Source organism: Clavelina lepadiformis, chromosome 7, assembly GCF_947623445.1.
Source record: "Clavelina lepadiformis chromosome 7, kaClaLepa1.1, whole genome shotgun sequence".
Taxonomy (NCBI): domain Eukaryota; kingdom Metazoa; phylum Chordata; class Ascidiacea; order Aplousobranchia; family Clavelinidae; genus Clavelina; species Clavelina lepadiformis.
In genome coordinates, this window is record NC_135246.1 from 18555329 (window position 1) to 18573574 (window position 18246).

Below are 18246 nucleotides of genomic sequence, written 5' to 3' on the forward strand. Positions count from 1 at the left end.
ATGAAAGTCCACACTGGAGAGCACTGTTATCAATGCGACGTTTGTTTGAAATCATTTTCACAAAACAACAATTTACAACGTCATATGAAAGTCCACACTGGAGAGCGGCCTTATCAATGCGATGTTTGTTTGAAATCATTTTCGCAAAGCCACCATATGAAAAGTCATATGAGAGTCCACACTGGAGAACGCCCGTATCAATGCGACGTTTGTTTGAAATCATTTTCGGAAAACAGCAATTTACAACGTCATATGAAAGTCCACACTGGAGAGCGCCAATATCAATGCGATGTTTGTTTGAAATCGTTTTCGGAAAACAGCAATTTTCAGTCTCATTTGAAAGTCCACATTGGAGAGCGCCCTTATCAATGCAATGTTTGCTGTAAGTCATTTACACAAAGCAACCATTTGAAAACTCATATGAGAGTCCATACTGGAGAGCGCCCTTATCAGTGCGATATTTGTTTGAAATCATTTTCACAAGACAGCAAATTACATCGTCATATGAAAGTCCACACTGAAGAGCGGCCTTTCCAATGCGATGTTTGTTTGAAATCATTTTCGCAAAACAGCCGTTTACAGCGTCATATTATAGTCCACACTGGAGAGCGCCCTTATCAGTGCGATGTTTGCTGTAAGTCATTTTTACATAACAGCAGTTTGAAAACTCATATGAGAGTCCATATTGGTGAATGCCTTTAATGAATTGTTTGGTTTAGGTTTTAATCAAATCTATTGTATTTGACAATGTTTTGGTGTTTGCTTACATTCAAAGCTACCGTAATTTTGTCATTAATACTGCTACCAAATACAGCTAGTTTGGTGATTAGTTGTTTATGCAAATGATTATTATGTTTTGCACTATAAAGATGTTATTTCATTTTCAAACTTTTTCAAAAGTCATGTTACGAAATATGAACCATTTTAGCATGTTCATTTCATTTTGTTTTGGTTTCGCTGATTGCAATGTATTTGAATTGTTGTACTAATTTTTCTAGTTTATGTTTTATGTTTCTGTATTCACTTCATATGCAGTTTCCTACTATTCACATTCCTTTTCTTAGCAAAAAGGGCATATATATAAACCTTAACATATACAACTATTGAATGTCTATTAGGTTTGTTGGTTGTCCTTGAATACTTGTATAAATTTATACAGTTTGCGTGTTCATTTTCCAGCAAACAAGTTACAGATATAAACAATGTCATATACAACAGTGCTCTTCAACCTTTTTGTCAACGCGGAACCCCTCATGTACTTTCGTGTTTGTCATGGAACCCCACTAACAAAAGTTTAGAAATTACGAGTTGCTTGGTCAGAAAATAAGATATTTCGTTATTACACGGTTACACTTCAAAAAATAATTAGACATTTCAAAACATAAACAGTTATTACAAAAGTTATAAAGTCAGACATTTAATGACTCTATTGTTGTTGCTTTTCTTTTGATCTTATGACTGTGATGCAACAATAACGTTCCTGTTAAAAGCAAGTGACGCAACAATTATATCAATGTTTTATTCGGTTGTTGACTGCACTCAGCAACTTCTTGTTTAACAAACTGGCCTACTTGGAGTATGAATGCTGTGCAGTGATCGAAAAAAATCGGAATGACGCATCAAAATGCTAAAGCAAGAAATCAATTTCCCTAAACAAACGAGGAACCCTCGCGGAACCCTTAAAACTCACGGAACCCCACTACGTGTTCCACGGAACCCTAGGGTTCCGTGGAACCCCTGTTGAAGAGCACTGATATACAATCATCATGTCATTCGTGTTGTATCAATCAAACGTTACATTAAGTATCATTGTTTTAGCTCACAGTTTCAAAGTTTACTATGGACTGACATCCAAGTGGTAAGCATGTCGAGATTACTGTATTTTGAAAACAATCAGTGATATGATTTTACAAGAATTAAAATCAATGTGATAAGATGTGAAGTTGGAATTTGACAAAATTCAAGAAAACATGGAAGATATGTAATCAAAGCTTCTTGCAGCAATCCAAAAATCCAAAACCACGAACAGTTCAATGCCAAATGAGGAAATATTGCAAACATAAATTGAAAGTTTGTTATTGACATTTGTATTAAGTAAGCTCAATCGGAAATTGCATTTGTTTCTCCTAATCTTGGAGCTATCAAAGAAGAGTCAATGGGAGATGGAGAGGTATCTCGATTTGAGTCTAATGACAAAATTACTGCAATGTTAAATAATATTTTCACTCAGTCAGAGAATGAAGCAAAAGAATTCCAAACATTTGGACAAACTTGTTGATTCTGAAAACTTGAATGAAACAAACTCACTCCCAAAATATAATATGTTAGCAAAGGAATTTCCTGATGAATGCACATCGAATGGTAAAAACTTTAAATGCAAAGTTAAGCATTCCATGACAATTGTTACCGAAAGTATTTATGTTACTCGGTTTCTGATAAATCTATCAAACAAATAGCAAACCTGCAAACTGATTTAAGAACCCACATGGACCAACACAATAATGAATCTTTTACACAATAATCAAATTCACTTGAAGACTGACACGGACAGGCGGTTGTATTACTGATGTGTATGTTCCTAAATATTTTCATAAAATTGCCTTTTGTTTCATCATCGTAAGATCCCACATTGGATAAAACCAAACAACTGTTCTCGTTGTGGAACGATAGAAATCACATTTTTGGGGGCTTATGGAAATTCGTGGCACTACACGACCAAAATTGTATCAATTCTGTAATAAACTACTATTAAAGTGAAGTTGTAGAAGTGCAAGTACAGAAGTGAACCAATGAATTGAATCTTAAACAGAAGCCCAAAAAAGAACCATTCTACAGTATATACTAAAACGTACCTGATGTAACTACTAAAGACCAAAATGTAATTACACAATTTTTACTCTCTTCGCCCCAGTTTTATCGAAATACTGTTAAAGAATGAATTCTTGCCTGAACTAGCTGATGTATGTTCGTAATGCCAACCTTTTTCGCAGGTAAGTCGACTTTCACCCAAAAGTAAAAACTTGCATAAGCATCCAACTTCTACAGGTTAAAAGCTCGATTAAAGGAAATTATTGAATTTATCTGTTGTAGTTTCTGCATTAAATCTTACCTATAACATGTCAGCATTAACAATATTACATTATCCAATCGGCCATAGTTTTCTTAAATCCAATTTTTATTGATACAGACATTATTTCAAAATTAAAAAATAATGTACATATACTGTACGAGTATATATATTTATTTAAGAGTTATAATTCACACATACAAGTTGATAGATTGTCTGGTGAAATGAAATCGTTTCGGGCGAAACATAAGCAAGGACGACCAAATTACCAACTGAATTTAAGAATCATAAAACAATTTTCTGTTATATTGTTCTTCAGTGGCGCGCTAAAGTGCTGTCTATAGCAAGCTGTGAAAGATTTTCAGGCAAATAGCATGATGTGGGTTTTCTAAACAAAAACTGATTAAGAGTGGGCAAGAAAGCCATCGCGCAATATACGAAGATAACAATGCTGTTTAAATGGAAGATTTTACCTAAGTTTTGGCAAAGCAAAGCTCAGCACTTCTTAACCATCAGGAGCAGGTTTTTCTTGTTGATGGCTGTGGTTGTGGTCTGCACGTTATTTGTTCATTTCGTCTTAATTCGAGACATGTCTAATATAAAGGAAAGAGACAAACTGCCTCATATGACAAGTAAAAAAGAACTGAGCAAACCAACAACCACAACAAAAGCAGTTAAAACAAAGAAAGACACCAGCAAAGAAAGTTATCACAAAGAACATAAACGAAAATCTTTTCGTCATATTCCGAAGACAAAAGAAAGCTCGTTTGTGTCAAAGCGAATGGTGATTGTTTTGTAAATTTTATTGTAATTATACGTATGGGACGTTTAGACTCTCTACTACAGAGTGAATGAACCACCAATGTTACAACCAAGTTTACGAATTTAGACTTAGTATAGCTTATTCAGCTACATATAGCTTGATATATAGCCATATGTACAGCTATACGTATTTATTTTGTCCATTGATATGTCGGTTTGTGTCACTGAGAAAGTTATCCACACAATGACACACAAGGTAGATTTTTCATAAAGCAAACCTTGCATTAATCGACAGATGGCACCTCAGGATCTTTCGCTTCGTGAGCCTAGTCACGTGACCAAACAAAGATTCGACGCAAGGGTGCAAACCATCGCCAGACGGTGCTCGAGAGTTGACCCGGAATTTCGTATCAAATGGCAGCAAGTAAAAGAAAAAGGTCAACATCCAGAAATTACTACTGTAATGAGTGTTTTGTATTGTAAGGTTAATCAAAATATTCTGCATTGAAAAGTGTCCTGATATCAAATGCACAAAGCGAGAAACGCTTGCTTACGATGTCTTTTCGAACAGTTGTTTATATAATATAGATTTCGTCGATTACGAATACAACAAACAGCATTATGATAAACGTATAAAGGATCTGCCTTAAGCCTGTTGTTTAGAAAAGATATAAAAGTTACAATGAGAATGTCATTGAAGCAAAAAATTACTTCAGGGGCGCCCACTGACGGATATATCGGCAGTTACCGACATCGCACGATGCTTTGTCAAGTGTTGAAAGCCGGGAGTTCAACGTGGAATGACGTTTTCTGGAACTTGCGCGTTCCAAGCGAGGCAGCGAGGGAACAATTTTGGGAAAAAGCCATCCACGGCAACGTGAACGCTTTCGAAGAATTAGAAGCAGCAAAAAAGTTGGAAATCTGGAAAGTAACAGTCGCTAAAAGCAAATTTTTGACCAACCCTACACAACGCTTTTACCAAGCAGTAACGTATAGTTGGTTAGGTGTCGGCCATCGACTTTAATTGTATAACCTAGCATGGTACTTGAACAACTTTAAGCCGCAGATTCATAACAAATCAGTTTATTAAAACTTTCCTCTTCTCATATTGCAGGACGAAGACTCAGCTATCATGGTCAATGTTCGCCATCCCTTTGCTAGGATGATATCAGGTTGGAGAGACAAATGCCAGCAGGTTTATTACTATAATACTTGGTTCAAGCAATATCCTGAACTGAAGAAATATACAAATATGTATGGGAGATGGTGAGTATTATGTTGCTTGCGCAGTCCTGATCGTGATATAAACGCGCTAAAACCTACATCCCTTAATATTTACCAAACTAAAACAGGAACAATGAAAATACCAAAACGGAAAATAGGCTACCAAACTGAAAAAATGCCAATACAACAGAATAGGCCATACCAAAATTAATTTTACCAAGTGACTAAAGCCGGATGTAAAAAAAATAGAAGTACCGGTAGCAGGAAAAAGAAGTTACAAGAAATCACAGAACAGTAAGTTTTATTATCACAGGATGCCAATAGAAGAACATTGTAGCCTAATATACAAGCTTAACCAAAATAAAATTTATCGAACCGAAAAATACCAAAATGGCATTTAATTCGTAACACATTTTTCTTTTATTGTTCAATATTCTTATATTCTTCTTTTAGCAACCTGTGATATTAACTCTTATTGCTCTGTGAATCATGGCAATGTATAACGGAAACTTATTGCGAGTAAATGTTATTTAGGTAAGACTAAGTTCTCCTTAAGTACCCTATTTTCTGAATTGGTATATTCCGGTTAGGTTATTACCAGTTTTGGTACATTTATTGTTAACATTTTCTTGTGACCAACCAACCTTTAACGCATAATTAGGCTTTAAATGGTTACATTAATCAGAATAGACACGACGGTAGGCCTATATTCTTTATTTCAAGATAATTTCTCGTTTGATCTTTATTTATATCATTACCTGTTTTTAGGCAAGGACCGGGACAATATTTCATCGAGTGGAAAGATTTTGCCCGGTTTATAGCAGACCACGGCGACAACAGCAGTTGCCTTGACCCACATTTTAAGCCTATCACAACTACTTGCGACCCTTGTGTAGTGCCGTTTAATTTTGTCATTAAACTGGAAACTTTCGAAGAAGGTAAATTGAATTAAAACTATCAACTTGAAACAGTTTAAATGAAATTCTTTTTGCTTCCTTGAAAGACGCTGCGTGGATTTTAAAGAACATACTGAAGACAAGTGCCGGAGTTCTTCGTTTACACAACTCCAGCAGTTGGAAGAGGAAATCCCCCAAAGACACGATCAAGAAATACTTTTCTCAGCTTCCAACAAACCTTATAAAACGTTTATATGATGTCTATGAACAAGATTTCCTTTTATTTGATTATACTTTCGATTTAAATAGCTTAACTGCTGGCGGCTGGTAGCCTAGTTCTTTTTCAGTAATTTCTTATTCATTTGGATTCTATTTTAAGTTTAAAGAAAATTAATTTCAAAGACAATTTTAATCAAAAACCTCCCTAACTCCTATTTCAAGCACTTTGAAAAAGTTGAGGGTTGATTTACAGTTTATAATAAGCACCAATAAAATACCACTAATGAATGGCTGTGACTCCTTTATCAGAAAGAAGGTGTTCTTCCCAGGCAGCATTTTTTGTTGCCTAAATAATGCTAAACAATTGTTCGTGAGCATGTGTGTTTTATTGTGCTACAACTACAACGGTTAGCATCCTAACTTTCGACCCGCACAATTAATGGTGAAAAATAAACAATACAGTACAAAAATCAAGAATAGTAAACCGGAGCATGTGTTAGACGACTGAGTTTGCTAAAAAAAAACACAACCCTCTATAACGGTCAACAACAACAACATCAACAGAAAGGCTCAGAAAGCCAGAAAAAACGACATAGTTAGTGAATGGAGGAAGACACCGTTTCCATCATGTTCCAAGTTGTGATATTGTAGTTATATATCTGCTATTTACCGCGCTATTATTGCAAAATGTCATACTTTGCAATAAGTTCTTCTCTGTTCACGACAACATCAATCAAAGAACAGTTGTTTGACAATCTGTTCCGTAAACGTGTTATCTATCTTAAACCTTTGAACTCATTGTAGTAAGTAACCTCGTTAATTGTCAAAAGCATGACCTGCATTCCATCATAAACTCGCCAAATTCGAAATAACTTTGTGTGATTGACATCTTATTCTCCAGGCACGTTTTCTGCACGATCAATAACCGCACTGTCATTCCAAAATAGACAACGTTGACTGAACTTATTTCCTTCAATGATTTGTCGTTAGAATGGACAGGTAAACTATAAATCTTCGAGTCCTCCATTTCTGTTTTGATAAAAACACATTGCGCCTCGATTTGGAATCCTATTTCTGCAATGCTCTCACTCAGTGTATATATGTACCGTTGCATGCTATTTGTGCTTGTGCGTGCATGTTTTAACACACACGGAGTGGGAAAATGAGAACGATTATGAATGATCGAGCATAAAATAGATCGATCTCCTTACCTGTTTATGTAATGTAAAGGTTTGCTGTTGGCAATTGGGTTCTTAAAATCCTTACCTTTGAAAAGTAATTTTATTGCAATTTCTCGTGTTTGTCTAAAGTAATAACGAAAAGCATTAAAAGTGAAATTATTCAGATTCTCAGATTTTAATATTGTAGTAATCTATTCGACTGAACTCTAGGACACCTCTAGACAGAATTCGGAACCTTATAATTTTTCTTAAGAGTCAGATTGCCATATAATATAATATTTATTCTCTAACCAGTGTATTCCATTCACACTGCAGTCACACGACCTTCAGTTACAGTAGCCAATAGACATCGCACAGCATCATAATAATAGTGGCGTTGTGACATTTTTATGTAAGGAGTAGGTGTCTAGCGCCCACTAACGCCACAAAGTAAAACAAGTATTGTAAGCAAATTTACATTCAACATCGAAACACATTCAAACAATACGAGGATAGTAATTTATAATTAAAGCATTTGACTAAAATTAAACAGCAGATTGCTAGGGTTAGATATGAAAATCAAGGACATGAATGGTAAATAGCAGTGGCCGGGTAATAAACTTCGATCAAGTTGAAACGTTAACAAGTTACTTCAGTTTAAGTTAAGCAAGCTCAATGGGAAAATTGTAAAAATTAGGTAAAATACGTGAGTGTTGAAACGTATTTATACAGTTTAAAGTTTACCAAGCACATTGATTAGGCAAAGTTTAAACAGAAATATACTGGCAATAATTGTTATCATTATCTTATCACATCATTGTCGGTTAGTATTGCATTTTAAGCAGTGAATGTTGACACTACTCAGAAAATAAACACCAAAACAATACAGCTTGATTACTTTTGATAAGTTATTATCCTATATATTCAAAATTGGAAGAATACACGACACTTAATTAATATTACACAAAATATATGAACAGCATTTGAAAACGTTTTTAGGTATAAAAGCCCTCAAGTAGGACGAAACTAAATTAGAGACTAAATGTATGATAATAATAAATTCACCATATGACAATACTATGAGCAGAATTGGTTTGGTCTCGAAACATTTTGCATAAAAAGTGAAAGTAGGGCTTCTTATCCAAAGCTTAAAACAAACATTCTTGGACTAGTTTTGGTGGATTAACCAGGAACGTACATACCGGAACGAATCTTAGTAGCAAGAGTTAAACAAACAAAGAATTCTCCACAATTGCACAAAAATGGTTCAATAATGCGTAAGATTAGAAATAACAATAATAATGAATAATTTTAAGATAAACCAACCAATATATTTTCAACATATTTAGCAGACGTTTCGCCAATTTTAATTAAAAAACTTGCAATTAAATAGACACAACACAGCATACGTAGGGCACAGTTTCAATGAAACCCATTAAAAGTAGTGCATAATATCATTTAAAATTACTAATTAAGTTTGAGTTTCAAGCAGAATTTTAGTATCTGAGGTAAAATTTTGTCTAAAGTAGTAAAATAGTTCGAACGAACCGGTGCGAACCGGCTGAATCCCACCACTGAGTGCAACGCAGTCGGTAACGGATAGTTTTTTTTCTTCAGTAAATAGAAAAGCGAATACGAACTAAACGAAAGAAATGTCAAAAATCCATGAGCCTATGAACATGGAGCAAATAATTATAATTAACTTACAAATAGGCCTAAAGGCAATTGGGTTATATAAAATGTGGATGTGCATTTTGTTTGCAACGTGGTAAACAATTTGAGATAATTGTCAAAATGAACACACAACCACTTTTATTTTAATGCAAACGTTTTTTTGTTTCATGGTATGTTACAAGCCGTTGTTTGTACATTCGTTGAAGCCGGTACGAATTTCATATGTGCACCGCACTCTGTCTTTCAGCTTGACTGTTCTTACGAGTCCGATCTTTTTTCACACATTTCCGCACAGTGGCGTAGCCAGAAAAAAAATGGGAGGGGGCAAATATTTGATGACTTCAAGGGAACTATGCAATACAAATACAAATACAATCAACTTCTTAATCCGCCTTGTCCGTGTTTAACGGTAAGAATTAAGAATAAAGTTAACCTAAAGAAGTGATCGGGTCAGTGAGAAAGTTTATATAGGACAGTGGTTACAATCCATGTTCAATATAATGCCTCCCTGTCCTATTTGAAGTTGTTTTTCATCTCCCCTGTATTTAAAATAATTGCAAAAGCCACAATTGTACCAACGGTATTCTGGAAATCAGTTTGGAATATTTTCCAAAGCTTTTGTTAAATTAAATCTCTTCTAAAAGTTTTTGCTAGCCTCAGCTAAAATCCGGTTCTACAGTATCTCTCCCGGGCGGTAAGTGGTAAGCATGTTGAGATTATTGTATTTTGAAAACAATCAGTGATATGATTTTACAAGAATTAAAATCAATGTGATAAGATGTGAAGTTGGAATTTGACAAAATTCAAGAAAACATGGAAGATATGTAATCAAAGCTTCTTGCAGCAATCCAAAAATCCAAAACCACGAACAGTTCAATGCCAAATGAGGAAATATTGCAAACATAAGTTGAAAGTTTGTTATTGACATTTGTATTAAGTAAGCTCAATCGGAAATTGCATTTGTTTCTCCTAATCTTGGAGCTATCGAAGAAGAGTCGATGGGAGATGGAGAGGTATCTTGATTTGAGTCTAATGACAAAATTACTGCAATGTTAAATAATATTTTCACTCAGTCAGAGAATGAAGCAAGAGAATACCAAACATTTGGACAAACTTGTTGATTCTGAAAACTTGAATGAAACAAACTCACTCCCAAAATATAATATGTCAGCAAAGGAATTTCCTGATGAATGCACATCGAATGGTAAATATTCCATGACAATTGTTACCGAAAGTATTTATGTTACTCGGTTTCTGATAAATCTATCAAACAAATAGCAAACCTGCAAACTGATTTAAGAACCCACATGGACCAACACAATAATGAATCTTTTACACAATAATCAAACTCACTTGAAGACTGACACGGACAAGCGGTTGTATTACTGATGTGTATGTTCCTAAATATTTTCATAAAATTGCCTTTTGTTTCATCATCGTAAGATCCCACATTGGATAAAACCAAACAACTGTTCTCGTTGTGGAAAGATGGAAATCACATTTTTGGGGGCTTATGGAAATTCGTGGCACTACACGACCAAAATTGTATCAATTCTGTAATAAACTACTATTAAAGTGAAGTTGTAGAAGTGCAAGTCCAGATGTGAACCAATGAATTTAATCCTAAACAGAAGCCCAAAAAAGAACCATTCTACAGTATATACTAAAACGTACCTGATGTAACTACTAAAGACCAAAATGTAATTACACAATTTTTACTCTCTTCGCCCCAGTTTTATCGAAATACTGTTAAAGAATGAATTCTTGCCTGAACTAGCTGATGTATGTTCGTAATGCCAACCCTTTTGCGCAGGAAAGTCGACTTTCACCCAAAAGTAAAAACTTGCATAAGCCTCCAACTTCTATAGGTTTGCAGAGGTCACTGCTTGTCATAACTTATGATATTCGGACTTAATTTACCAGCCGAATTAATGATCTGACTCCGAGGTTGCATGCGGTTAGAATGCTCTAACCTTACGTCTACTAACCGCAAGTTCTTACGATTAACAGATACCGTTTATCAGAAGCAATCCTTTATTGTAGGAACTGTACAGATTCCGAGTATAATACAATCACAAACTTAACATTCATCAGTTGGAACAAGTTTAACGAATTACAATTTACGCGAATAACGTAGCACGTTCGTACGATTCTATATCTCTCTGCCTGCGCGCCTACTCGCACAGAAGTTTGAGCTTATAACAGCGTAGCGCGGTGTGAACGGAAATATTCGACACAAACTACACGAATATTTCAAAACGTGCGAACGATGAACACAAAGCGTTGGCCATGGGAATTACATTCAGTTACAACTAGGGTTGTTATGAAATCGCTTGGTAACGTACTAAACGACGTTTTCCCACAAGGCTCTTTAGAGCAAGTTCCCAAATATTACATCACAGCTGCAGTTTTATCAATAGACGATATTTCAATAAGCAAATGGCGAATACGTTCCCACAATTGATAATGGTATTGGATGTGGCTCCCAGGCCACTACAGGTTATAAACTCGATTAAAGAAAATTAATGAATTTATCTGATTTAGTTACTGCGTTAAATGTTACAGCAGTAACAATATTACATTATCCAATCGGGTCTAGTTTTCTTAGATCGAATTTTAATTGATACGGATATTATTTCAGAACTAAAAAATATTGTACATATACTGTACGAGTATATATATTTATTTAAGAGTTATAATTCAAAACGTCGCGAAAAACATAGCTCTAGGCCTCTATAGAACCATTGCAATCACTATTTCAAAGCAAGTTTATCTTCCCCACCTTTTATATGCTACAGTAATTCAATATTTGTGAACCAAAGCTATCATGTAATACGTCACTGTACATAAATGCAATAGTTCGACTGTATAACCTACAAACCTACACAATTTTCTGTTACGTCGTCCTTCAGTGGTGCTCAAAAGTGCTGTCTATAGCAAGCTGTGAACGATTTTTAGGCAAATAGCATGATGTGGGTTTTCTAAACAAAAACTGATTAAGAGTGGGCAAGAAAGCCATCGCGCAATATACGGAGGTAACAATGCTGTTTAAATGGAAGATTTTACCTAAGTTTTGGCAAAGCAAAGCTCAGCACTTCTTAACCATTAGGAGCAGGTTTTTCTTGTTGATGGCTGTGGTTGTGGTCTGTACGTTAATTGTTCATTTTGTCTTAATTCGAGACATGTTTAATATGAAGGAAAGAGACAAACTGCCTCATATGACAAGTAAAAAAGAACTGAGCAAACCAACAACCACAACAAAAGTGGCGGCTAAAACAAAGAAAGACACCAGCAAAGAAAGTTATCACAAAGAATATAAACGAAAATCTTTTCGTCATATTCCGAAGAGAAAAGAAAGTTCGTTTGTGTCAAAGCGAATGGTGATTGTTTTTAAAATCTTATTGTAATTATACGTATGGGACGTTTAGATTTTCTACTACAGAATGCATGAACCACCAATGGTACAACCAAGTTTACGAATTTAGACCTAGTAGCCTATAGCTTATTCAGCTACATAAAGCTCGATATATACTATATAGCCATATGTACAGCTTTACGTATTTATTTTGTCCACTGACATATCGGTTTGTGTTACTAAGAAAGTCATCCACACAATTACACAAGGTAAATTTTTCATAAAACAAACCTTGCATTGATCGACAGATGGCAGCTCAGGATCTTTCGCTTCGTGAGCCTAGTCACGTGACCAAACAAAGATTCGATGCAAGGGTGCAAACCATCGCCAGACGGTGCTCGAGAGTTGACCCGGAATTTCGTATAAAATGGCAGCAAGTAAAAGAAAAAGGTCAACATCCAGAAATTACTACAGTAATGAGTGTTTTGTATTGTAAGGTTAATCAAAACATTCTGCATTGAAAAGTGTCCCGAAATCAAATGCACAAAGCAAGAAACGCTCGCTTACGATGTCTTTTCGAACAGTTGTTTTTATAATATAGATTTCGTCGATTACGAATACAACAAACAGTATTATGATAAACGTATCAAGGATCTGTCTTAAGCCTATTGTTTAGAAAAGTTATAAAAATAACAATGAGAATGTCATTGACGCAAAAAATTACCTCAGGAGCGCCCACTGACGGATATATTGGCAGTTACCGACATCGCACGAAGTTTTGTCAAGTGTTGAAAGCCGGGAGTTCAACATGGAATGACGTTTTCTGGAACTTGCGCGCTCCAGGCGAGGCAGCGAGGGAACAATTTTGGGAAAAAGCCATCCACGGCAACGTGAACGCTTTCGAAGAGTTAGAAGCAGCAAAAAAGTTGGAAATCTGAAAAGTAACAGTCGCTAAAAACAATTTTTTGACCAGCCGCACACAATGCTTTTACCAAGCAGTAACGTATAGTTCATTAGGTGTCGGACACCGACTTTAATTGTATAACCTAGCATCGTACTTGAGCAACTTTAAGCCGCAGATTCATAACAAATCAGTTTATTAAAACTCTCCTCTACTCATACTGCAGGACCAAGCCTCAGCTATCATGGTCAATGTTCGCCATCCCTTTGCTAGGATGATATCAGGTTGGAGAGACAAGTGTCAACAGGTTTATTACTATAATACTTGGTTCAAGCAATATCCTGAACTGAAGAAATATACAAATATGTATGGGAGGTGGTAAGTATTGCAAATGCTTAAAGAAGTTGCTTGTGCAGTCCTGATTGTGATATAAACGCGCTATAGCGTACATCCCTTAACATTTACCAAACTAAAACAGGAACAATGAAAATACCAAAACAGAAAATAGGCTTCCAAACTGATAAAATGCCGATAAAACAGATTGATTGATTGATACCAAAATTAATTTTACAAAGTGACTAAAGCCAGATGTAACAAAATAGAAGTACTGGTGTAACCAAAACTTTCTTTACCAGGTAAGCTCCCCGCTTAACGGCTAGTCGAATAGCCAGACTGTCTCATTTCTACAAGTCTTTCTTAGATAAAAACAAAGGTCTTCACTTAATTAAAACCCAAACGTAACTGACCCAACACCGTCGCCCAGCCGAGCACAGCACTACACCAAAGAAATTCCACGCGATGAAGGAATCAACGTGGAACGTAAAACACGATACTAATTTAGCCTCTGGGGTAACTATGTGAGACGTCACAAGAGATTTGATAGAAACAGGTGTACAAGAACAAGTAAAAGAACGTAAACAACTAAAACACAGCAGCACGTGAACATGTACAAAGAGACAATACAACGCGGATAAATCGATGTATAAAACGTGACGGTGACAATGCAAACAACGTGATGATGCGAATAAAAACGAATAAAACGTGACTGATATAAAAACGGTGTATACAAATACTTCTCGTGACATCGCCCCCCCGTTCAGTTCTTTTTCGTCCCCGGAAAAGGTATTCAATATCCGGGTAAACGACCATCGTTCGTAGCTCCTTGTTAATCGTTTGGCGCTCCGTTGTTGATGAGCACCATGCTACCCAAACCGACCGTCCAGCTTGGTGAACATCCGTCCCCTGGTTTCGCTGACGACTCCACTGCACAAAAATCACTCGATTGGTTCACTTCGTGACTGTACCGAAACAAACTTACGCCCCAAATACGCTGCTTGCTGGCTGGAGCAAACTCAGCGGCCTGCTCTTCGGGAGCGGGAGTTTCGGCAGCTTCTTTGGCTGGAGCGGACTCAGCGGCCTGCTCTTCAGGAGCCGGAGTTTCAGCAGCTTGTTCTGCTGGAGCGGACTCAGCGGCCTGCTCTTCGGGAGCTGGAGTTTCAGCAGCTTGTTCTGCTAGAGCGGACTCAGCGGCCTGCTCTTCGGGAGCTGGAGTTTCAGCAGCTTGTTCTGCTGGAGTGGACTCAGCGGCCTGCTCTTCGGGAGCTGGAGTTTCAGCAGCTTGTTCTGCTAGAGCGGACTCAGCGGCCTGCTCTTCGGGAGCGGGAGTTTCGGCAGCTTCTTTGGCTGGAGCGGACTCAGCGGCCTGCTCTTTAGGAGCCGGAGTTTCAGCAGCTTGTTCTGCTGGAGCGGACTCAGCGGCCTGCTCTTCGGGAGCTGGAGTTTCAGCAGCTTGTTCTGCTAGAGCGGACTCAGCGGCCTGCTCTTCGGGAGCGGGAGTTTCGGCAGCTTCTTTGGCTGGAGCGGACTCAGCGGCCTGCTCTTTAGGAGCCGGAGTTTCAGCAGCTTGTTCTGCTGGAGCGGACTCAGCGGCCTGCTCTTTAGGAGCCGGAGTTTCAGCAGCTTGTTCTGCTGGAGCGGACTCAGCGGCCTGCTCTTCGGGAGCTGGAGTTTCAGCAGCTTGTTCTGCTAGAGCCGACTCAGCGGCCTGCTCTTCGGGAGCTGGAGTTTCAGCAGCTTGTTCTGCTGGAGTGGACTCAGCGGCCTGCTCTTCGGGAGCGGGAGTTTCGGCAGCTTCTTTGGCTGGAGCGGACTCAGCGGCCTGCTCTTCAGGAGCCGGAGTTTCAGCAGCTTGTTCTGCTGGAGTGGACTCAGCGGCCTGCTCTTCGGGAGCTGGAGTTTCAGCAGCTTGTTCTGCTGGAGTGGACTCAGCGGCCTGTTCTTTGGGAGCTGGAGTTTCGGCAGCTTGTTCTGCTGGAGCGGACTCAGCGGCCTGCTCTTCGGGAGCGGGAGTTTCAGCAGCTTCTTCAGCTGGAGTAGACTCAGCAGCCTGCTCTTCGGGAGCGGGAATTTTGGCAGCTTCTTCAGCTGGAGTAGACTCAGCAGCCTGCTCTTCGGGAGCGGGAGTTTCAGTAGTTTCTACCGCACATATGCGTTTTCGTACAGCGAAAGCCAACGAAGGTATTGCTCTGTCGGCATCGAATTGAGTTCCATTTAATACTCGACATTTGTTACTTTCCGTAGAACAAATGGGCGGCCTCGCTTCGGTACCTCTTTTCACCAACTCATCGTACTCCAAGTCGAAAAGCGACAAGTCTCTGCCTCGTACATCCCAGCTTAAATCTTCATCCAAGCTGTTAATTAAAAGGTGCTTCTTTAAAGCAGGATTCGCTTCAATCGTCGTGCAATAAGTGTCGAAGCGATGGAAAAAGCTTAGGAAATCTGCGTTGGGCTCATATTTAGGCGGCGGAATAGCAAAATAGATGGTGGACATCGTGAAACTTCCAAACGTTTTTGGGAATAGTTTCGTTGACTGCGGGATCCTGGCGCGCTCGCCAATTGTAACCAAAACTTTCTTTACCAGGTAAGCTCCCCGCTTAACGGCTAGTCGAATAGCCAGACTGTCTCATTTCTACAAGTCTTTCTTAGATAAAAACAAAGGTCTTCACTTTATTAAAACCCAAACGTAACTGACCCAACACCGTCGCCCAGCCGAGCACAGCACTACACCAAAGAAATTCCACGCGATGAAGGAATCAACGTGGAACGTAAAACACGATACTAATTTAGCCTCTGGGGTAACTATGTGAGACGTCACAAGAGATTTGATAGAAACAGGTGTACAAGAACAAGTAAAAGAACGTAAACAACTAAAACACAGCAGCACGTGAACATGTACAAAGAGACAATACAACGCGGATAAATCGATGTATAAAACGTGACGGTGACAATGCGAACAACGTGATGATGCGAATAAAAACGAATAAAACGTGACTGATATAAAAACGGTGTATACAAATACTTCTCGTGACACTGGTAACAGGAAGAAGTTACAATAAGTCACAGAACAGTAAGTTTTATTATCACAGGATGCCAAAAGAAGAACATTGTAGCCTAATATATAAGCTTAACCAAAACAAAATTTATCTAACCGGAAAATACCAAAATGGCATTTAACGTACTCGTAACAATTTGTTTTTATTGTACAATATTCTTACATTCTTCTTTTAGCACCCTGTGATATTAAGTCTTATTGCTCTGTGATTCATAGCAATGTATAACGGAAACTTATTGCGAGTAAATGTTATTTAGGTAAGCCTAAGTTCCCCTTAAGTACCCTATTTTCTGAATTGGTATATTCCGGTTAGGTTATTACCAATTTTGGACATTTATAACTAACAATTTCCTGTGACCAACCAACCTTTAACGCATAATTAGGCTTTAAAAGGTTACATTATTCCGAATAAACAGGACAGTAGGCCTATTCTTTATTTCAGGAGAATTTCTCGTTTGGTTTTTGTTTATATCATTACCTCTTTTTAGGCAAGGACCGGGACAATATTTCATCCAGTGGAAAGATTTTGCCCGGTTTATAGCAGACCACGGCGACAACAGCAGCTGCCTTGACCCACATTTTAAGCCTATCGCAACTACTTGCAACCCTTGCGTAGTGCCGTTTAATTTTGTCATTAAACTGGAAACTTTCGAAGAAGGTAAATTGAATTAAAACTATCAACTTGAAACAGTTTAAATGAGATTCTTTTTGCTTCCTTGAAAGACGCTGCGTGGATTTTAAAGAACATACTGAAGACAAGTGCCGGAGTTCTTCGTTTACACAACTCCAGCAGTTGGAAGAGGGAATCCCCCAAAGACACGATCAAGAAATACTTTTCTCAACTTCCAACGAATCTTATAAAACGTTTATATGATGTCTATGAACAAGATTTTCTTTTATTTGATTATACTTTCGATTTAAATAACTTAACTGCTGGCGGCTGGTAGCCTAGTTCTTTTTCAGTAATTTCTCATCCATTTGGATTCTATTTTAAGTTTAAAGAAAATTAATTTCAAAGACAATTTTAATCAAAAACCTCCCTAACTCCTATTTCAAGCACTTCGAAAAAGTTGAGGGTTGATTTACAGTTTATAATAAGCACCAATAAAATACCACTAATGAATGGTTGTGAGTTGTGACTCCTTTATCAGAAAGAAGGTGTTCTTCCCAGGCAGCACTTTTTGTTGCCTAAATAATGCTAAACAATTGTTCGTGAGCATGTGTTTTATTGTGCTACAACTACAACTGTTAGCATCCTAACTTTCGACCCGCACAATTAATGGTGAAAAATAAACAATACAGTACAAAAATCAAGAATAGTGAACCGGAGCATGTGTTAGACGACTGAGTTTGCTAAAAAAAACACAACCCTCTATAACGGTGTTATCAGCAGAAAGGCTCAGAAAGCCAGAAAAAACGACATAGTTAGTGAATGGAGGAAGACACCGTTTCCATCATGTTCCAAAATGTGATATTGTAACTTAGTTATATATCTGCTATTATTGCAAAATGTCATACTTTGCCATAAGTTCTTCTCTGTTCACGACAACATCAATCAAAGAGAAGTTGTTTGACAATCTGTTCCGTAAACGTGTTA

General features: G+C 37.6%; 1 protein-coding gene across 2 annotated transcripts; it reads left to right on the forward strand.

Moving 5' to 3' along the window:
* Positions 1–677: 677 nt before the first annotated feature.
* LOC143465329 (carbohydrate sulfotransferase 10-like) lies at positions 678–17772 on the forward strand. Of its 2 annotated transcripts, none has more exons than XM_076963557.1 (7): positions 678–2990; positions 3387–3851; positions 4125–4266; positions 4546–4757; positions 4944–5095; positions 5822–5991; positions 6057–6501. In XM_076963557.1, the coding sequence occupies exons 2-7, from the start codon at positions 3516–3518 to the stop codon at positions 6278–6280; spliced, it is 1236 nt and encodes a 411-aa protein (XP_076819672.1). In that variant the 5' UTR covers positions 678–2990; positions 3387–3515; the 3' UTR covers positions 6281–6501. The 2 variants fall into 2 exon arrangements, with proteins under 2 accessions (XP_076819672.1, XP_076819673.1); XM_076963558.1 differs by lacking the exons at positions 4944–5095; positions 5822–5991; positions 6057–6501 and adding exons at positions 13485–13636; positions 17138–17307; positions 17373–17772 and having other exon boundaries at positions 1957–2990.
* The last annotated feature ends 474 nt before the right edge of the window (positions 17773–18246 follow it).

Excerpts from the sequence above, each read along its gene's own strand:
- LOC143465329 (XM_076963557.1), top strand. The coding sequence starts at position 3,516 with ATGCTGTTTAAATGGAAGATTTTACCTAAGTTTTGGCAAAGCAAAGCT. Across the intron at positions 4,758-4,943 it reads AAAAGTTGGAAATCTGGAAA|GACGAAGACTCAGCTATCAT; the intron begins GTAACAGTCGCT and ends CTCATATTGCAG. Across the intron at positions 5,096-5,821 it reads ACAAATATGTATGGGAGATG|GCAAGGACCGGGACAATATT; the intron begins GTGAGTATTATG and ends ACCTGTTTTTAG.